At 38.7% G+C, this 22,948-nt stretch overlaps 1 protein-coding gene and 1 non-coding gene across 2 annotated transcripts in view; both read left to right on the forward strand.

Moving 5' to 3' along the window:
* The first annotated feature begins 568 nt into the window (after nt 1-568).
* Nucleotides 569-22,948, forward strand: part of LOC149752688 (uncharacterized) — an 85,513-nt gene continuing 63,133 nt past the window's right edge. The window contains exons 1-2 of the mRNA XM_089925985.1: nt 569-1,762; nt 2,360-2,747. Of these exons, the coding sequence (XP_089782111.1) occupies nt 677-1,762; nt 2,360-2,747 (1,474 nt within the window). The 5' untranslated portion in view covers nt 569-676. The remainder of the gene's footprint in view (nt 1,763-2,359; nt 2,748-22,948) is intronic.
* LOC120104989 (small nucleolar RNA R71) lies at nt 22,338-22,443 on the forward strand. The gene has a single exon (XR_005507389.2). It is a non-coding gene; the product is annotated as a small nucleolar RNA R71 (small nucleolar RNA).

Consider the following 22,948-nt stretch of genomic DNA (forward strand, 5'->3'; position numbering starts at 1 on the left):
TCAAAGAAAGGGGTTGAGCAGATTCAAAGAGTCATCAAGAGCTCCATCCTCCCTTGTAGAGTGAAGCATCCTTGACAAAGAAGAGAGAAGCCACTTCAAAGCGATAAATATTTTCTATACTCTTCTTTGTAGTTTATATTGTTTCATTTGCTCATTTAGGAGTTTAAATCTTCTTTCTTTATTTGTTAAACAACTTGTAAAGGTTGGTTGGTGAGCCCGGAAAACCAACGGAGTAGGTTGATTGGTGAACCCGGAAAACCAATTGTAAAGGTTCGTTGGTGAGCCCGTAAAACCAACAAAGGTTTTTGGTGAACCCGAAAAACCAAAGTGTAAAGGTTCGTTGGTGAGCCCGTAAAACCAACAAAGGTTTTTGAATTGTGAGCCCGGAAAACAATCGAACTGTAATCCGCGAGATTATAGTGAATTCCCAAGGGGTCGCTTGGGGAGTGGACGTAGGTGCTAAGGAGAGCACCGAACCACTATACTTTGTGTTGTTTGTGTTGTGATTTGCTTTAGCTTACTAACCATCCATTTGACTTGAGTAAAATAGTTTAAATTTAAAAGAAACCAATTCACCCCCCCCCCCCCTCTTGGCTTGTCACCTTGGGCAACAAGTGGTATCAGAGCAAGGTGCTCTAATAGTACTCATTGATCTCACAATCAAGAGTTAAAGATCATGACAACCCAAGTGGGATGTTCTATGAGTGAGGGACAATCCACAAATAGACCACCTCTATTTAATGGCACAAACTACACATATTGGAAAGCTAGAATGAGGATATTCATTCAAGCTTCAGACTATGAACTATGGCAAATCATCACTAGAGGACCTCACACACCCACACTCAACATAGAGGGCACTATCATACCCAAACCAGAAATGGATTGGAATGAAAGTGATAGAAGATTAGCACAGTTAAATGCAAAAGCTATAAATGTACTTTACTGCTCATTAGATGTAAATGAATTTAATAGAATATCTACTTGCACTACTGCCAAAGAAATTTGGGACAGACTTGAGGTCACACATGAAGGGACCAATCAAGTTAAGGAGTCAAAGATAAACATATTAGTACACAAGTATGAATTGTTTAAAATGGAATCTACTGAGTCCATAACTGATATGTTTACTCGTTTTACTGACATTATAAATGGGCTTAAGAGTTTAGGAAAGTCTTACTCTAACTCTGATTTGGTGCGAAAAATTTTCAGGTCTCTACCAAGAAATTGGGAGGCCAAGGTAACCGCTATTCAAGAAGCAAAGGACCTCAACACACTGCAGTTAGAGGAGCTTCTAGGATCACTCATGACCCATGAGTTGACAATGAGGCAAAATTCAGAAGATGAGGTCAAAAGAAAAAAGCCCATTGCCCTAAAGACTACCACCCCTAAACAACTAACTGAATCAGAAGATTCAGATGATGATGAAGAAATCGATGAAGAAGGGATGGCTGTGCTTGGGAAAAAATTCAGAAAATTTATGAGAGGTAAGAATAGGTTCCATAAAAAGAAACCCTTCCTTAAAGGTAACTCAAGCAAAGAAAAGGGTAAGGACAAAGAAAAGGAAAAAGAAACTCCCATTTGCTATGAGTGTAACAAACCCGGGCATTATAAGATAGATTGCCCAGATTTGAAGTGGATGGCAAGAAAATTGAAAAAGAAGAATTTTATGGCTGAATGGAGTGAAAGTGAGGAATCAAGTTCGGAGGAGGAAGATCATCAAGAGACGGCCCAAATGTGTCATATGGCCAATGACGATGAGGTAGATTCTGAACTTGACTGTGATTTTACTGTTGATGAATTACATGATGCATTCTTAGAACTCATGGAAGAACATAAGAAACTAATTAATAGAAATAAAGTTCTAAAAGAAGAAAATCAATCTCTTATTAAGGACAAGTTAAAACTGTCTCATACCTGTGAAACTTTGAGTAGGAAACTTACAAATAAAACCAAGGATCTAATTGCTGAAAATATCAAGCTAAAAGAAAATGCTGAAAAATATAAATCCTTGGTAGATAAATTTACACTTAGTTCTACCAAATTAAATATGATTCTTGATAGCCAAAAAGCTGTATATGATAAGGTTGGTTTAGGATATAGAACAAATAGGAAACAAAAATTCTTAAAGAACATTTTTGTAAAAGCTAAAAGTGAAAATATTACTTGTTATTGCTGCAATAAGTTAGGACATAGAGCATATGAATGTAACTTTAGAAAGTCCAGTCAAAACAAATCAAGTTATAATCAAAAGATTAAATTCAAGAAAGTTTGGGTTCCAAAAGGAACATGGAGTACTAACCCTAAAGGACCCAACTTAGTTTGGGTACCTAAAGTTTCTTCTTGATCTTGATTGCAGGTGTGTCTTACAGCTGATAAAGTGGAAAAACGATGGTATCTAGATAGCGGCTGTTCAAGACACATGACCGGTGACGTAGATCAATTTGTCACCTTGGAATCAAAGAAAGGTGGAGTAGTAACCTATGGAGACAATGGTAAAGGGCATATCATTGGAAAGGATAAAATTTTCATTGCTCCATCTATTTTTATAGAAAATGTCTTATTAGTTAAGGGTTTGAAACATAACCTTCCTAGTATAAGTCAATTTTGTGATAAAGGGTTTAAAGTTACATTTGAAGCATCTGTATGCATAATCACTAATCCTAAAGATAATAGCATTGTACTTGTAGGACAAAGGCAAAGAAATATTTACTTAGTAGATCTTCATGAGTTAGGCAGAAAAAATGGTTTATGCTTAATTACTAATGAAGAAAAGAAAAATGAAACTAGTTGGCTTTGGCATCGAAGATTAGGACATGCTAGTATGGAATTAATATCAAAACTAGTTAAGAAGGAATTAATAAAAGATGTGCCAAAATTGATCTTTGAAAAGGATAAAATATGTGGACCATGTTCATTGGGAAAACAAACTAAATCATCTTTCAAATCGAAGAATGTAGTATCAACAACTAGACCATTTGAACTCATACACATGGATTTATTTGGACCTACTAGAACTACAAGTCTAGGAGGGAAGAAATATGGACTAGTTATTGTTGATGATTTTTCAAGGTATACATGGGTTTCATTTTTGGCACATAAGAATGAAGCATTTTCAGAATTTTTGAAACTATATAATAATATCATAAATGAAAAGAAACTCACCTTAGTAGCAATTCGAAGTGATCATGGTACGGAATTTGAAAATCAACACTTTGAAGAATTTTGCACTAAAAATGGAATATCACATCAATTTTCAGCACCTAGAACGCCTCAACAAAATGGGGTTGTTGAAAGAAAAAATAGGACATTGGCAGAAATGGCACGCACAATGTTGTGTGAGTCAAATCTTCCAAAGTATTTTTGGGCTGAAGCTATAAACACTGCTTGCCATATTCTAAATCGAGTTTTAATACGACCTATAACCAAGAAAACTCCTTATGAACTCTGGAAGAATAAGAAACCAACTGCTAAATATCTTAAAGTTTTTGGATGTAGATGTTTCATCTTAAACAATGGCAAGGAGGATCTAAGTAAATTTGATGCCAAGTCAGATGAAGGTATCTTCTTAGAATACTCCAGATCTAGCAGGGCATACAGAGTATTCAATAAAAGAACCTTAGTAGTGGAAGAGTCAGTCAATATTATATTTGATGAGTCTGATAGTGAGTCTGCTAGGAAAGAAAATATTGTTGATGATGATACAGGAATTATCGACTTTGAAAAGTTGAATATTGATGACGTGCCAAATCAAGATAAGGGAGATGATAGCGTGCCACCACAATCCCAAAACTTGCCAAAGGAATGGAGGTATGCATATGGACATCCTAAAGACTTAATCATTGGTGATCCATCTCAAGGGGTAAGAACTCGATCATCTCTTAGGAATTTAAATGATTATCTTGCTTTCGTTTCACAATTAGAACCTAAGACTTATGAAGAAGCTGAAAAAGATACTAACTGGATAAATGCCATGCAAGAAGAATTAAATCAATTCAAAAGAAGTAATGTATGGACATTAACTGAAAGACCAAAGCATAATTCAGTAATTGGAACAAAATGGATATTTAGAAATAAATTAGATGAAAATGGATTAGTTATAAGAAATAAGGCTAGACTTGTAGCTAAGGGATACAATCAAGAAGAAGGAATAGATTTTGATCAGACATTTGCTCCTGTAGCTAGATTAGAGGCTATTAGATTACTTCTAGCATTTGCATGTTTCATGAATTTCAAATTATATCAAATGGATGTGAAGAGTGCATTCTTAAATGGTTTTATTGAGGAGGAAGTATATGTAGAACAACCTTCAGGTTTTGAGAATCATGAATTGCCAAATCATGTCTTTAAACTACATAAGGCATTATATGGATTAAAGCAAGCACCTAGGGCTTGGTATGATCGATTAAGCAAATTTCTGCTTAATAATGACTTTAGTAGAGGAAATGTAGATAAAACTCTATTTCTCAAAAGAAAGGACAAAAATCTATTAGTGGTACAAATATATGTAGATGACATAATCTTTGGTGCCACAAATGATACTCTTTGCAAAGAATTTGCTGATTTAATGCATGGAGAATTTGAAATGAGTTTGATGGGAGAACTAAGCTTCTTTCTAGGATTACAAATCAGACAAACTAAAGAAGGCATTTTCATTCATCAAACTAAGTATACAAAGGAAATACTAAAGAAGTTTGGGAATGAAAATCATAAGGAAGTAGGCACTCCAATGAATCCTACTAGCAAGCTAGACAAGGATAAAAAAGGGAAGAGTATTGATATCAAGCTCTATAGAGGACTAATTGGATCCTTGCTCTATCTTACTGCTAGTAGACCCGACATCGTATTTAGTGTAGGAATATGTGCTAGATACCAATCGGATCCTAAGGAGTCACATTTAAGTGCTGTTAAGAGAATCCTTAGATATTTAAGAGGAACTACCAATATAGGGCTATGGTACTCAAGGGACTCCTGTCTAAATTTGCTTGCGTATTCAGATGCTGATTTTGCCGGATGCAAATTAGATAGGAAGAGCACAAGTGGCACATGTCAATTCTTAGGAAATAACTTAGTATCATGGTTTAGCAAAAAGCAGAATTCAGTGGCACTGTCCACAGCTGAAGCTGAATATATAGCTGCTGGTAGTTGTTGTGCTCAAGTATTATAGCTTAAGCAACAACTAGAGGACTATGGAGTTAAACTAGATAATATTCCTATTAAGTGTGATAATACTAGTGCCATCAATCTTACTAAAAATCCAGTTCAGCATTCGAAAGCCAAACACATAGAAATAAGGTACCATTTTATTAGGGATCATGTGCAAAATGGAAATATATGTATTGAGCATATATGCACTGAAAAACAATTAGCCGACATATTTACGAAACCATTGAGTGAAGATAGATTCTGCATGCTAAGGAGGGAATTAGGCATATGTGATCCTTTTTATTGAAGAAATATAAAAGGGAGCTAGTAGTCTCATGATACATTCTTCCAATTTCTAAAATCCCATGAAACATGAGTCAAATTTGTTATCTAGAGATTCCTTACTCATGTATCATTGTCCCATAAAGAGTTTACAAGGATTGGAAGCAAGGAAAATTCTTAGAAGCAAAAAGGAAGAGAAAAGAAAAAATTCTGCACTTGGGTCGACCCAACCCAGAATAGGGTCGACCCAACGTTGAGTCGACCCAAGAAAAATCTTGAGTCGACCCAACGTCGGGACCCCACTATTAAAAGGAGACCCGAGAGCATTGTTAGGGCACTGTTTGCCCTTGTCCTCTTCTGAATACTCTAATCCCCACTCTCCAAACTCCTCCAAACTCCTCCAAACAGTAGATTACCTTGAGATCTTAGAGAAATGGGACCCAAAAGAGCCGTAGCCAAGAGATCTGGAAGAGTCACACGGATCCAACGGGAGGAAAGGCAACCTACGGAGCCATCTACCGTGTCTCCACGACGTGAGGCACGTGCGGAGGCCCGTCCTCCTCCTTCCTCCTCAGTGATACTTGCAAGATTTGCGGGGAGACCGGTTACAACGGGGAGAAGGATCCATTCCGAGTTCTTTGATCAAGAAGGGTTTCGGTTGAGGGAATGGATCCAAAGGCAAGGTTGGGAGTATCTTTGCTCCCTAGACGTGATGATCTACCCCGGATTGGTTCAGGAGTTCTATGCCTTCCTCAAAACTGGTATGGGAGGGCTTGTTTCGGAAGTTCGAGGGGTTCGAGTTCGAGTTTCCGAGGAGAGCTTGAGTGAGCTACTTCATCTACCCTGCGTAGGAGCCACTCCGGAAAAGCCTGAAAACAAAATGAGAGCTCTACAGTTGATCATGGAAAATGAGAACTTCGACTTTTCCACGAAGGTAATAGCTAGTTCTCTTACTGCTGAAATGAGATTACTGCTCAGTATAATAAATAGAATCTTATTTCCAAAGACCGGGAGATTCGATCTCATCACAGAGCGAGATCTAGCAGTGATGAGTGTATGATTCAGGGGATTCCCCTAAATCTTCCGGCCATGATACTGAGACAGATGAGGAAGGTGATGTGCAACTCCAGGGTATCACTACCTTATGGTATGATACTCACCTTGATTTTTCGACAGCACGGTTTAGCTTTCGAGGAGGAGGCATCCAAGAGTCTGCATCATACTGACACATACACTGCACGGACACTTATACGCATGGGATATGAGAAAGTGAATGGGCAGTGGATTCACACTGGAGCAGGCATTCAGGATGAGGCACCAGAGGGAGATGCACCAGAGGATGAGGATGAGGAGCATATGGATCATCCTACTGCACCTTCAGAGGCTGGACCATCATCATCCGTTCCTCCGAGAGATACGGATGAGTTCTGGAGCAGGATGACTGAGCTCATGTCAGCTCAGGCGAGGACTATCACTGACGGGCTGACGAGCCGATTGGACGCCCGATTGGACGTCATGTCTGCTGAGATCAGTGATCTGAGGCAGCAGATAGGAGCACTCCGGAGAGAGAGAGAGACCCATGGACCATCTGTGCCACAGGCTGCTGAGTCAGAGATTTCGGCACAGAGTCATCCAGCTCGTCGTGCTCCACGCCAGACACAGTCTCACCAGGCTCGACCTCCCCTCGCCACGTACACTAAGAGGATGAGGACTAGATCCCAGCCGTTAGAGTCTCCCTAGGCTGATCTTAGCATCTATGTTTAGAGCCTAGGCTAGATATCTAGTTCTCATATGTATTTTGCTTTTATCATGTATCTTTAAACTTTGATTCAGGAACATTGTATCTGTTTTTGTTTTTGGCATGAATGTATGAAAATGTTCCCATTTTGATCAATGAAGTTTGAAGTTTGGTATTTATTGCATCTTTCCCATGTATCTTTTTGATGATAACAAAAAGGGGGAGAAGTAAAGAAAGAGTATTTATTTTAGGAGAAGTAAAGATCTTAGGAGAGAAGTAAAGATATTGTTTAGAGTAAATAAAGTAACAAAAAGGGGAGAACTAAAGATATCTTTAGAGTAAGTAAAGAAAGAATAATAAGAGCAAAAGTAAAGAAAGTTAAAGAAAGGAGAAGTAAAGAAAAAGAAATAAGAAGTTATGTAAAGAAAGAGAAATAAGAACTTATGCAAGAAAAGAGAAATAATTGGGCAAACAAATTGAAAATCATATAAGAAAGCTTATACATCTAAGGGGGAGCAATTTGTAACAATGAAAATTATCAAATCAAAAATTTCTATCAAATTTCAGAATTTGGCACATATAATTTCAGAATTTGGCACGCACCTCTCGCACCCCGATACATAACCTGAAACTCATATTTTATCTCAAATTTTTGAAGTTTCATCGTTAATGAATTATAAATGAAAGGGGGAGCAATTCAAAAAGTCAAATTGGCAATATTTAAATGAAATAGGGGGAGATTTCACTCTTATATATGAAAAGCTGAAATTCAGCAAGTTAAGCCCTTTCAAAAACTGATCTTAAAGACAAGTATCAATAGGCTCATACTCTTTATTTTGTAATCATCAAAAAGGGGGAGATTGAGGATGATAGTGTTATTTTGATGATTAACAAGCAATTATCTAGAGTATGTTATAAGTTAAATTGATACTTCATTTATAAGACTATTATTCTCAGGATATTTGTATAAAGTGATATAGATATATTTCATTGTTTATTTGAATGAATCTAACCTTGAGATGCAGCAAAGTGTGGATTGAGTCGACCCAAAGGATGATTGGGTCGACCCCGGCACATCAAGAAATCATTTGGCACACTTCTGCAAAAATGGCACAGATGAATAGTGAGTTGGGTCGACCCAAGGAAAGCATGAGTCGACCCAAACATCAAGATCCTCAAAACAAGACAGAACAATGGTTCTCTGGATTCACTGAGAGGGTCGACCCAAGAAGTAGTTGAGTCGACCCAAGCTTGAGTCGACCCAAACCCTGAGAGGGTCGACCCAAAGGCAAGACAGAAAAAAAGACAGAAAATGGTTCTCTGGAATTACTGAGAGGGTCGACCCAAGAAGAAGTTGAGTCGACCCAAGTGAACTTTGAGTCGACCCAAAGAATGGTTGGGTCGACCCAAGGGAAGGAAGGCTGAATTTCAAGTTTCTGTGTTTTCTGAGAGAGTCGACCCAAGGAATGTTTGAGTCGATCCAAGTGAAAGTTGGGTCGACCCAAGGACAGGTTGAGCCGACCCAAACACGGGCTGAAGCATAACGGCTAGTTCTGCAGATGTACTTTTTGTCCTTCCCAAAGTCAGTAACGGCTAGTTTTTGAATTCTAACCATTGGGGCTTGTCCAATGGATGTAGGAGACTATTTAAAGTGGCACTATTCATCAGATAGAACAACTTTTGAAAGGAATATCAAAGAGTACACAAGAAAACAAAAGTGCCCTAATCTTCTTCATCCAAGTGCTTCATTCAAGAATCAAAGAAAGGGGTTGAGCAGATTCAAAGAGTCATCAAGAGCTCCATCCTCCCTTGTAGAGTGAAGCATCCTTGACAAAGAAGAGAGAAGCCACTTCAAAGCGATAAATATTTTCTATACTCTTCTTTGTAGTTTATATTGTTTCATTTGCTCATTTAGGAGTTTAAATCTTCTTTCTTTATTTGTTAAACAACTTGTAAAGGTTGGTTGGTGAGCCCGGAAAACCAACGGAGTAGGTTGATTGGTGAACCCGGAAAACCAATTATAAAGGTTCGTTGGTGAGCCCGTAAAACCAACAAAGGTTTTTGGTGAACCCGGAAAACCAAAGTGTAAAGGTTCGTTGGTGAGCCCGTAAAACCAACAAAGGTTTTTGGATTGTGAGCCCGGAAAACAATCCAACTGTAATCTGCGAGATTATAGTGAATTCCCAAGGGGTCGCTTGGGGAGTGGACGTAGGTGCTAAGGAGAGCACCGAACCACTATACTTTGTGTTGTTTGTGTTGTGATTTGCTTTAGCTTACTAACCATCCATTTGACTTGAGTAAGATAGTTTAAATTTAAAAGAAACCAATTCACCCCCCCCCCTCTTGGCTTGTCACCTTGGGCAACAGAAAGATTGGTCTCAGAGGTTAAACGATTCTCTCTGTGCTTACCGTACTGCCTATAAGACTCCTATTGGTATGTCTCCTTACCGACTGATTTTTGATAAAGCTTGCCACTTACCGGTAGAACTTAAGCATAGAGCTTTTTGGGCCATTAAAAAGTTTAACTTTAACATGGTAGCAGCTGAGTCTAACTAGAAACTTCAACTCAACGAGCTTGAAGAGTTACGCAATGAGGCATATGAAAATGCCAAAATATATAAGGCAAGGACTAAGGCTTTTCATGACAAATTCATTAACCGTAAATCTTTCAAGTCTAATCAAAAGGTTTGGCTATTCAATAATAAATTACGTCTCTTCCCTAGTAAACTTCGCTCTGGGTGGGATCGTCCTTTTTTAGTTAAGAAGGTTTTTTCTCATGGTGTGGTAGAAATTCAAAACCCCATTTGATGGTCATTTCCTAAACGTTAATGGCCAAAGATTGAAACCTTATATAGAGTGTGTTGCAGATGGACAGTTGATCGAATCCCTTGATTTGATGGATCCTATTTATCGGGATAATTAAGGATGCGCTGCGTCTGGCTGAAGACGTTAAACTGAGCACTTGTTGGGAGGCAACCCAATTCTCATAGGTCATTTTTGCACTTTTTTTGTCGCATTTTTTTTGTAATTTCTTAACAGAAGTTCTCATATTACTGATGCAACTACGGTAAAATGCTTCTATCCTCCATATGCATCATATTTTCATCCACAATAAAATATAATAAAATAATATAAAAATAATAATATAATATAAAAAAATATTGAGGATAATGTCTGATCTAGGTTGGGGGTATGGGATTGAAATTTTTAAAGAAATTTTTCAAATTTTTTGATTTGTGAATAAGTTTTTCAAATTTTTGATTTATTAAAAAAAATAAAAAAAATAAAAAAATAAAAAGTAAAAAAATAAAAAAATGAATTAAATAAGAATCTTATTTCTATGCATTAGTTTTGAAATGATAAATGCATAAAGTATATAAAATCTAACAAGCCCAATGACTAGTCAGAAGTGAGACAATTTGAATTTTTTTTATTAAAAGTTCTTTTAGCGAGTTGTAAGATAATTTTTACTTTGGAATTTCACAACACACATGGCCTGTACTTCTAAGGATAAGGTTCAACATTATGTTGTTAAGTTTGGTAGCAACCTTGAGTCCTGATGAATCATACCTATCTAATTCACTATTATCTCATATTTATTTAAAAATATATATATAGAGTGAATTTAGTCAGGTACATCGAAAAAGGTTACCTATTGTTAAAGGTCAGCGGCCTTGCGATGATAAACCCGAGCATAGATCCGTAGGGGAGTCTTGATGCCCAACACCTTATGCTATCTGGTGTGGGAGATTGTTGACTGAATGCTCGACGCACGGAGGAATAATTACAAGAGTAAAAGTGCATAATTTATTTATAAATAAAATAATAATAATAATTAAAATAATAATTAAAATAAAAAAGAAAAAGAGAAAATAATATTGACCTTGAAAAAGATGATAGTGTGAAAGCCGTCGTTGTAAAAATTCGAGTAAACTTGAATATTACAGATAAAGCCCATGAGGTATTAAAGTAAACATCCACAACTCTCGAAATCCTGCAAGATAGGATGATTTTGAGTTAGTGATTAGGTCTTATCTGACTAATTCTTGGAAACTACTAGCTTTAGCATTATTTTGGGGGATCTAAAGCCTTAGCTTGTGTATGGTCCAGATATTATCGAGCACCCAAGTATAAATAAGCCTTACAACTCTCTAACAGAAACTTAATGACTTCAACTTAAGCTGCATACTGACCTAGAATTTGGGCTGACTTAATAATTAAAACTTTGTGTGCTTTTGAAATTCTTGGCATTAATGCATTTGAAATTAGATTTTATAAAACAATATAATAAATTCTTTGGGTAGAGACAACAATTTGTGGCTATCTGCGCCGGAAACCCTCACGAGACCAAACTCGTCCACTAGGGCCACCTAGGGGGTTTAAAGCCTTATTGCATACGGTAAATACAGTCGCGATTCTTGTGAAAGTGAGTTAATTTCTTTTTCTATTTTGCTCGAGGACTAGCAAAATTTAGTCTTGGGGGTGTGATAAGTGCTAAATAATGCATAAATTAACCTCTTTCTAATAGCACTTATCATTATTTTCATGCACATATTTTGTAAATATAACCAGGAAACGTGTGTTCCCCTTCACCATTGCATTTCAATAAATTATCAGAGGTAATTCGAGTTTGATTGATTTTGTCATATTGGTCGAGTCTAATGTATGCAGGTCCAGTCAAATTCTCAAAAAGGATTTCAACTTCAAATGGTCGAGTCTAAGGATCGAGTTATCCCGTTCACGGATTAGTCCCAGCAATCCCTGTGTCATCCACATGTGGATTAGTTTCTCCCACATCCAATCAAGTTCAACCTCTCGAGTTCAGCTTCATCCTCTCCCACGTGAAACTATTTGAGCCTATATCACGTCCGTAGATCAGCCTTCATCCCGTATACAATCGACCATTCAAAGTCCACAGCTCCTTCCACATCATCCCGTTTCTTCCGCACATCCCACACAGCCGTCCGCATGTGAAGTCCTGCGTCCAAGCCAATCCAGCTTTCCGTGAGTCTTCCCACGCATCCCAGCAGCCGGATTCCCAAGCTTCCCAGCCGTCCGCCGTGTCCAGTCCTCCCATGATGCATGCAAAAGGTTCCACGTATCAAAGTTTTCTTTTCTTCTGGATTCTCCAGCTTCGAAACAGAGTCCCAGCGATTCTTCCATGATCCAACTCCATCCGCAAATGATCTCCTTGTAGGGTTCCGATCATGTATAATGGGTAGCGGAAGCTAGGGATTTTAAAAATTTCTTAATAAAGTCCCTTAACATGAAACCCTTATAAGCCTAGATCACTTTAATGGTAACAATCAAACAATATAAATATAAATACTGAAATAGAAAAATACTTGTAACGCTAAATCCAAGTTTGTAGAATCTCCACGAGGCGTCCAAATGTCCGCCCTCCAATGGTGATCCACACGGAAACTCGATCAAGACTTTAGCTCCAAGCTTTTTGATCCTTAATGCTGAATCCTTCCAAAGGATTCAACTTGGCTTGCTTTCTCTCCTCTCTTATTTTTCTTTCACCTTTCTAAATTACTTCTAATCTTTTTGTCCTAAAGAAGACCTCCTTGTCTTGGCTTAGGACACTCTAGAAGCAATGCTAGAAAGAGACAAAGGCTTGTAAGAAAGAAGGAATAAGGGAGAGAGAATGCAGTGGAGTTGGAATGAAGAATACGGTGGAATGGCTCCCTATTTATAGATGTGAAGGGATGCATCCTAGCCTTCCCCTCATGCATAAAAAGGTGTGATAAAAGGGTGCCAACAAGAGGGGAGGCGTATCTGGAATGGGGCACAAGCAAGAGAGAGAGGGAGGTATATCAAATAAGGATTCATCCTTATCCATCCAAGAGACGTATTTACGATACGTCTCTTCATTCTTTGCGTCGTACTCTTCCCTTATTTTCTTTCTACTCACGCATGAAATGTAGGAGCCATTCCCATCCATTGATCAAGCCTTGATGTGATCGAAAGGCCATGAAAGAGGGCGCCACATTCACCTTAGGCGTGATGAAGAGAGGAGAGAGAGAATGGATAAGATCAAATAAATGGTTCATCCTTATCCATTCAATTTTCACGTATTCTTTCTCTTTCCTTCACGTATTTTTCATCATCACGCCTCCTGATGTAATCCATCACGCCATCATGATCTCTCATCATCCTATGATGAAGATCTAATGGCTCCAATCCATGGCACCATCAATTTATCAATTAAGTCTTCATCCAACGGTTTGAAGAAGATCCAACGGTCTAAATTGAATGATTAATCAAATCTAATTCAATTAGACTCAAACCAAGCCAATTAGGTGTCAACTCTTGGTTAACCCATATCATGATATGATCTAATTAAATTAGATCAATTAAGAATCAGATTTGAATCGAATTCAAATCAGATTCGAGTCCAATTCGAATCAGGAGCTAAGGTTTGCAACACCTGCCAGGTTGTTGATCTCGCAAACATGATCTAATCCAATTAGACCCTTGATAAGTTTCCTTGTGTGTGATCCATTGGGTTCCATACTTAGCCAGCAATAAGTGTGAGTGCGAGTTGACCCAACTTGATTAGAACTTTTCTAATCGATTTAGGTCCAAACTGCACAAATCCGAACTTAACAATTAGAATTCTTTCTAATTGATGATCGAATTAAACTCTTTATGTGGAGTGATTGATTATAACCCTATTTGATTTTGATGAGCTCAAAGCATTTGAGTATATCTTATGTTGTACTAATGAATTCAATCTAGTATTTTAGTCAAATCCTTGTAAATTTATGGTTAAGTGTCTCTAGATTTGGTTCAATACATTTTGGATAAGTAAAGAACTCAATTTGAACCAAAGTCTGAGACTCGAGTCGACTCCGGAAAATTACGAGTCGACTCCAAGCGTATCAGAAGCACTGGCACGAGCTCGAGTCGACTCCTGTACATTACGAGTCGACTCCGACTGAGAACAGACAGACGGACAGAAAGAATCATCTCAGAACCTGTCAACGAGTCGACTCCTGAAGAGCGCGAGTCGACTTCGATGCTTGCCGAGTCGACTCCAGAGTAGAACGAGTCGACTCCAGGGAGTAACAGACAGAAAGACAGAGAAGCTATTTTGGACCCTGAGAGCCGAGTCGACTCCTGAAGAACTCGATCGACTCCGATGGCTGGCAGGTCGACTCCTAAGGAAGCGAGAGCCGACTCCCAGAGGAAAACAAGGCAAAAGTCAGAGAGCAAATTTCGGACACTGTGAGCTGAGTCGACTCCCGCAAAGTCCGAGTCGACTCCAAGACAGCGCAACCCCAAAGACAGAAGACGGTATTTTCGTCTCTGAGAGGCGAGTCGACTCCAAGACAGTTCGAGTCGACTCCAAGGCAGCGCGACCCCAAAAGACAGAAGACTGTTTTTCGGATACTGAGAGCCGAGTCGACTCCGAGACAGTTCGAGTCGACTCCGAGACGGCACAAGTCAACAGACAGAAGATCGGGATTTCTGGGTCTGAGCGCCGAGTTGACTCGAGTGAGCAAACTTGAAAAATACATCTCAGGATTTCTTGGAACGAGTCGTCTCCAAAAATGCCAGGTCAGCTCCGGACATTGGAGAGTCGACTCCAGGTTGAGTCGAGTTGACTCCAAGTCGAGACAACACTTTAATTCAAATCCGGAATAGTTGCCGAGCCGTCTCCAGAAAAGCACGAGTCGACTCCTGCAACAGGCGAGTCGACTCCAGATCGCGCGAGTCGACTCCGATCCCAACGGAAACATTGTCAGGAGTTGCAGAATGTGCAGAACGGCTACAATATTGTGTCTAACGGATAGTTTCCGTAGGGAATGGCTTAAATAGCCACAGAGAACTGTAGCAAGGTAGAGAAGTGACATTCCATTCAAAGAAAACAAGTAATCTCCACCTACCAAAGGATTTCAAGCAAATACAAGTGAAAGAAGGAAGAGGGGCATTAAACTCCAACCAACCAACTCTTTCCAGCATTCAAGAAGTCTCCGTCAGTCATCAAGTCTTCAAGACATTCAAGAGGAGACCCCGAGTTCGAGAAGCCCTCCTCTACATCTTCATAAATTTGTTTGAGGGCTCTTAACTTCTCTCTTGTTAATATCGCTGAATATCTGCTTGTTAAGAAGCTTCTTTCTTTTTCTGTTTGTTTTCAAACCTCTTGTTCCTTACTTGACTCAATCAAGGGATTGAATCAAGGGTGTAAAGGTTTGTTGGTAAGCCTAGGTTGAAACCAACGGTGTAAGGGTTTGATTGTGATCCCGGAAAAACAATCGGGTGGTTCTAGTCGGTGAGCCTGGAAAAACCGATCGAGTTCGTTGTGATCTTGTAAAACAACAAGTTAGGTTGTGAGCTTGTAAAACAACCGGCTGTAATCCGAGGGATTATAGTGAATTCCCAAGTGAGGCTTGGGGAGTGGACATAGGAGCAAGGGTTAGCTCCGAACCACTATAAATTTCTTTGTGTTTGTGATTGCTTTATTGTCTCTTACTTTCCTTTCATTCACTGCATATAGGAACTAATTAATCCACTTGCAAAAGTTTTAATTAGTTACTCACAAAGCTTTTAAATTGCAATAATTATTTTAAAACCCGATTCACCCCCCCCTTGGGTTGTCTATCTGGGCAACACTTTAATTTGATCAAACTTATAAGACAAGATTGACATCTAGCAACGTGTCATGGCTACCCAAAAAATATAGAATTTGGTAGAAATACCAAAAATACCCTTCAGTGGCAAGTTACCGTGCAATTCAATCCTTCAAGCAAACTACATCCCGAATATGTATATGAGTATGAATGTATGTCAAACTCAATTTAGTATTCATATTTCTCTTAATCTTCTAATGATAATTCGAATCATAAAATATTAGAAATTCTTTCTAATTTTCATCCAGCTTTGATCAAAGACTCCCTGAATTATCATATGATTAGAATAAATGGGATGCGATCTTCTCTTACCAGAAGCGATTGATTCCTTGTTGATCTACTCATAATCTTCGTACACAATCCACCATATCCAGAAGAACTCGTATACAACTTATTGTCATGAATGAGTGTAAACCAAAATATGGTTTTATGTGCACTAGATACCATGGTGATCTCAGGTCAAAGGATCAGTTGCGCAATTTTCACTAAGAGAATCATCTTTTGACATGTAAGTAAGACTTCATAAGATATTCTCAAGGCAGGTCAATTCAGTGAACTCATTTCTTTAATGAGCACCTACATCTTTGTATTAGTGTCTCACACAAGTGATTGTGAGATCAATCACCCTCTGCATCGAACATATATAAGATGTGCTAGTCTTGCCGGTAACATTGATCTCCGACTCAATGTACTAATGACTGGAAATATTTAAGATTAGAATTTTAGGATTTTAGGTCTCACTAGTATGATCTTATCATAGTCTCAAAACTATTGCCTTAATCTAAGGAGTTTATCACAAATATAATCAACAGCATATGATAAAACACAATGCCTTTATTCATATTTAAATATCATGTACATGATTTGAAAAATCAAAAGAAAATCCTTCGGAATACATATTGTGATTAGCTTGTAGGGTATCTACTCTTTCAATCTCCCACTTGCACTAAAGCCAATCGCCCTTATATTTCATCCCCATACAATTGAGGTGGCGATCGAACTGCTGTTGTGGTAGAGCTTTAGTAAAAGGATCTGCTAGGTTGTTCTTTGTGTCTACTCGTTCAATCACTATGTCTTATCTCTCGACGATCTCTCGAACGAGGTAGAAGCATCTTAGAATGTGTTTGGATTTGTGATGAGACCTTGGTTCCTTCGTTTGTGCAACAACTGATCGGTTCTTTCAATTTCAAAAGTAAACCACGCAATAGCACATATCCTGTAGGATAGTGATTACGGATGTCGGTCCACAGGGATTGGAGACAAGTTATTTTTCTTTAATAATAAATCAAAAAGAAGAGTTTGCTAACTTAATTATACTGAATTAATCTATGAGTACGAATTGAAATTTATCAAAGTAGATGGATCTAGGGTTTGGAATCCACCGCGTAGCATTGCATTAGAGATTGTGTTCTTAATTTTTATATTTTGGAGAGGCATGCAAATTGGCTACAGGCCTTTTAAAATAAAAACATAAAGAGTTTTAGGAAGATCCATCTTCGGTATAGCATGAAGTGTCTACCTAAGTATGCTAATCTAGGATGTAGCACACTTTATCTTCCTAGGCATGGATCATCTTAGACTACTTTAGCAAACATGATTAGTAACTAGCATGCTCAAAGTTTAAATATCATAAAGAAATATTTCATTGAAAATAAGAATTTAAACAAGCTTCAAAATAATAAAAAAGTAAAAACTACAATTGCCCTGATACATTGCTAGGGCTTCATCCAGCCCTAGATTGGACGTTTAGCCGCGCATGGCTTCCGGACGTCCTCCCATCTTCATAATAAAATAAAAAGACTCTTCCCTGGCATCCCAGCATCCCTTCAAAACTCCTCTATCCTTCCCGGTCCTCCCCCCCTGTTCGCAGAGTAATCTCCTCTTTTATAGCCCCCCCTACTTCTCACGGTTTCATTCAAAATTTAAATTCAATTCTCCGCAGAGCTGATTTGCTCCAGCTGGATGACTGGATCCGGGGGATTTGAAGTTAATTCATATGGGGAAAAGCTGGATCTTGGCTTCGCGGAGGGGAGGAATCCGGCAGCTGATGTGTTGATCGCGGAGAAGAGTTGGAAGCAAAGGTTGGATCCTTGCGGACAGTGGGCGTGATCCGATGCTTCTTCAACGCGGAAGATGATCTGGATTTAGTGGAAGGTGAATAACGATCGATCACGCTAAGATGCACAGAGGATGCGGACGAGAAGAAGGCTGCGGACGTGCTGGGATGCGATCTGATCTTGAAACAGGGGATTTTTTTGGCCATGATCCGGAGGGAATGGCGTTGGATTTGTGAATCAGCTGGGAGGAAACCTTTGGGCGCCGAAGGAGTGGAGGATTGGGTTGGATGATCTGCCGATTTTTGGGAAGAGAAATCCCCTGCTTCGGGCGTTGGATTGGAGGGGAAGAACGTTCTTTTTCTTGCTCTGTTTTGCTGGGAAAGTAAGCAGCCGTGAGGAGGCGGGGAGGCGGGCTGATGCGGAAGACTTGCTGGGCAGATCGCGCGATGCTGGGGAGGACTGGAAGATTTATGATTTGCCGATTTTGGGAGGATTGCATCGCGGGAGGGATGCGGAGAAGGCTCAGATGCGATTGAATGCGAACGGGAGGAAGCGGAAGGAATGGCTACGACTGAGCTGGGAGATGGGCTCTATTTTGGAGCAGGGGGAAAACATGTGGTTTTTAAGTCGTGAGCTGGGATTTATTCGGGGAAGGAGATGAAGATGTTGAGATTTAGAATCGGCTGGGAGGAGTTCTTTGAACGCGGAAGCGGGGGACGATGCGGAGGATCATGCGGCTTGTTCTGAAACAGGGGAAGAAAAAAAAATAAAATAAAATAATGTGGAAGATGAATACGGGAATGAGGGAGGATATGTGAATTTTTTTATTATTTATATTTCTTCTTCTTTTTTTAGAAAAGTGGTTGGGGTCCACTCGGGTAGGTTGGAAGGGTTTTGTTCTGAATCTAAAATAAAAGAAGTTTGGACACGTGGAGAAAATGGGAGAGGCCTCTATTTTGCTAGGTTGGGAAGCTTGGTGTAGATGGGGAAATATGACATGGACAAAGGAATGGATAGCTTCATGCACATGTTGGAGAAAGTAGTCCACACATGAAACAGATTGGGACTAGTTCGTGAATGGGATGACTCGACCTGCACACACATTAAACTAAATCAATATAGAAAATTAAACCAAACTTGAATTACCTCTAATAATTTATTAAAATGCAATGAAGAGGGCAAACACATTTTCTTATGTTTAATTTAAAATATGTGAATAACAATAATAATAAGTGCTATGTAAAATAGATAAATTTATACATTATTTAGCACTTATCACATCCCCAAACCTACATTTTGCTAGTCCTCGAGCAAAATAGAAAAGCAATTAACTCACTTTCGCAGGAATCGCGATTGCATTTACCGTATGCAATAAGGCTTTAAACCCCTAGGTGGCCCTTGTGGACGAGTTTTGTCTCGTGAGGGTTTCCAGTGATGATACCCACAAACTTCAATATTAAAATAAATCATTTATTGTTATGATTATTTTATTTTATTTTATTTTTTTATCGATTGATCTATGAAGTGAAAATCAAATTCCAAATGCATACTAGCTAAGAATTTCAAAAACTCCTTTTTTTTAATTAAAATCTAATTTAAGATACATAAATGATAAGAATTTCAAAGCACACACGGTTTTATTTACTAAATCAGCCCAAATTCTAGGTTAGTATGCAATCTAAATTAAAGTCATTAAGTTTCTGTTTAGGGAGTTGTAAGACTCATTTATACTGGAGTGCTCGGTGAAATCTGGACCGTACACAAGCTAAGAGTTCGGATCTTCAAAATATTGCTAATACTAGTAGTTTCCAAGGATTGGTCGAAAGGACCTGCTCACTGATTCAAAATCATCTTATCTGCAGGATTTCGAGAGTTGTGGATGTTTACTTTAGTACCTCACGGGCTTTATCTGTAATATTCCAGTTTACTCGAATTTTTACAATGACGGCTTTCACACTATTATCTTTTTCAAGGTCAATACAGAGTTTTTTTTTGTTTTTTTTATTATTTTCTATAAAAGATATATAAATTGTGCACTTTTACTCTTGTGGTGATTTCTCCATGTAACGAGCAGTCAGTCAACAACTATCACACCAATTGGTATAAGGTGTCGGGCATCAAGACTCCCCTACGGACTTATGCTCGGAGTCCTCATCACAAGCCCACTTGACCTTTGACAATAGGTAGCCCTTTTCGATGTTCCTGACTAAATCCATTTTTATTGATGATTTTTTTTTTTGAATTAGAAAAGTATGATTCATCAGGGTCCAAGGTTGCTACTATACTATCAACATATTGTCGAGCCTAGACCTTAGAAGGGTCGGCCAGTGTGTAGTGAAATTCCAAAGTATTAATTAGCTTACAACTCCCTAAGAGAGACTTAATAAAAAGAACTTAAATTTATATTACTTCCGACTAGTCATTGGGCTTTTTAGATTTTATATACCTTGGGTATTTATCATTCTCGCATTCATGTATAGAAATTAGGTTTTTAAAAACAAAAACTTTTTTTATTTAAATTTTTTTTTTATTATTTATTATTGTTTTATAAAAAATGAAAATGAACCCACATTTTTTTTTTTTGGGATGAAAATCAAGATGAATACCACCAAACCTAAACCTAACATTGTCCTCAATGTTAAAAAAAATCTAAGAGAATTGGGTTGCCTCCCAACAAGCGCTAAGTTTATTGTCTTCAGCCAGACACAGTGAGGTAGTTGTTGCATCTCCTTCTATGAGTTCATCTATTTTGTCTATCATAAAACACTCAACTTTTCTCGCGGGTTGGTCGTCCGCATTGAACACATTTAATTTTACCTTCATGTTCCCAAATGATATGTTCATTACCCCTGTTCTACAATTGATGCATGCATTGGCTGTTGCTAAAAAGGGCCGCCCAAGGATTACGGGGATTTGTTTCTTAGGATTAGGTTCATGTTCCATATCAAGGACAACGAAATCTACTGGAAAATAGAATTTGTCTACCTTGACAAGAACATCTTCAATTATCCCACGTGGTGTTTTTACAGATCGATCAGCCAATTGAAGGGATACCGAAGTTGGTTTTAACTCACCTAACCCAAGTTTCTCATAAACTGAATAAGGTAAAAGGTTGACACTTGCCCCTAGATCTAAGAGTGCTCGATCAATGAAATTATTTCCTAAGACACAGGAGATGGTGGGAGCACCAGGATCTTTGAATTTCGGAGGGGTGTTGTGTTGGAGAATAGAACTCACTTGCTCAGTTAGGAAGACCTTTCTAGGCACATATGTCCTAGATTTTCGCTTTTGGGTACAAAGGTCTTTGAGAAATTTAGCATAGGAGGAAACTTGTTTAATATCATCAAGAAGCGGAAGGTTGATTTTCACTTGTTTGAAAACCTCCATTATTTCCTCTAGTGAAGTTCCCTTTCTGTCAAAGGGAGAGGGTGAATTAAGAGCTTCAGAAAATGGGGCCTTTGGGATGTGAGTTTTGGCAGAAGGTGGACTAGCTGAAGAAGAAGAAGGTTTTAGATTTTTATTTGACACATGTCTATCCTCTTCTTCATCTTTCTTATTGTTATCTTCCCCAATCTTATTGTCTACTACACGTCCACTCCTTAGGGTAGTCAAAGCATTGGCTTGTTCATGATGAATTGCATTTAGTTGATTTTCTTGAGCCATGTATTGTCCCCTAGGATTACTTAATGGTTGGCTTGGAAGCTTTCCTTCCTCTCGCTTGTTCAGTGTATTAGCTAGTTACCCCATTTGGGATTCTAGCTTGGCAATGGATTGCGTGTGAGAGTGCACCAATTGTGTAATGGTTTCCAAACCTTGAAGGGTGTTCAACACTTTCTCCTCAAAGGCTGTGTTTCTTTGGGGTGGAGGAGGAGTGTGTTGAAATTGAATCAAGGGACGGTGGGGATGAATATTTTGTGGGGTTCGAAAATTATGAGGATTTTGAAAATTTTGGGAATAGGGTTGGTCTGTATTCGAAGCTTGCTGCTTCCAAGAAAAGTTTGGATGATTTCGCCATCCCGGGTTATATGTATTGGAAAATGGGTCATTACCTGGTCTAGGCTGTGTTTGAGCAGCATTGATGTGTTCTTGCACGAGTTCGGGGAATTGGGGCGCTGAAGGGCACTCATGAATAGGGTGGGATGGGCTAGAACAGATAGTACATACTTGTGCTTGGGAAGAGTTCATGTAATGCCCACCTATCATCAGTTGGTCAATCTTATGGAACAATGCATCTACCTTGCAAGACAGGTCCATAGAATGACTTATTTCACAAATGGTCCCTTTTCTTTGAGAACTCAGGGGTGCTTGACGAGAACAGGAAGCATGGTGGAGGGAGTTTTCATTTAGATTTCCAAATAATTGCCATGCTTCATGCTCATTTTGAAGCATGAATGTCCCCCGCATGCAACATCGATCATCTGACGATTTCGTTCAGTCAATCCGTCATAGAAACATTGCACTAGCTGCCACTTAGGTATTTGATGATGAGGGCAATTACGGATTAGGTCCCAAAATCTCTCCCAAGTTTCATGAAATTTTTCTCCCTCAGTTTGGGAGAAGCTTGTAATGGCACGTCTAAACTGGTTCGTTCTTCCTATGGGAAAGTATTTTTTTAGGAATTCTTGTTGCATTTGATCCCAAGAACGAATCGAGTTGGCTTCTAAAAAATTCAGCCATTGTTTGGCTCTATCTTTAAGGGAGAAGGGGAATAATCTAAGTTTCAAAGCATCATCAGTGAAATTCTGAATCTTGACAGTAGTGCAAATCTCAAGAAATTCATCTAAGTGTTTATATGGGTCTTCGTTGGTGAGCCCATAAAAGATGGGAGCATTTGGATCATACTAGACTTTATTTCATATTGTACAGCTGCTACTTCAGGTAATCGAATGCAAGATGGGGAAGTGTAAATAGTGGGAGTAAAGTACTCCCTCAGGAGTTTGGGTTGTTCTTCAGCCATCTCAGTAGGTGGGGATGATTCTAATGTTCTGATCTCAGCTCGAATATTCCTAAGGGTCCATTCTATTTCAGGGTCAAAAGGTAATAGGTCACGTACTCTAGAACGACTCCCTTGCATACACTAGTACTTG

Source organism: Phoenix dactylifera, chromosome 10 (assembly GCF_051530095.1).
Source record: "Phoenix dactylifera cultivar Ajwa chromosome 10, Ajwa_hap1_PhDact_Kaust_v1.1, whole genome shotgun sequence".
Classification (NCBI taxonomy): Eukaryota; Viridiplantae; Streptophyta; class Magnoliopsida; order Arecales; family Arecaceae; genus Phoenix; species Phoenix dactylifera.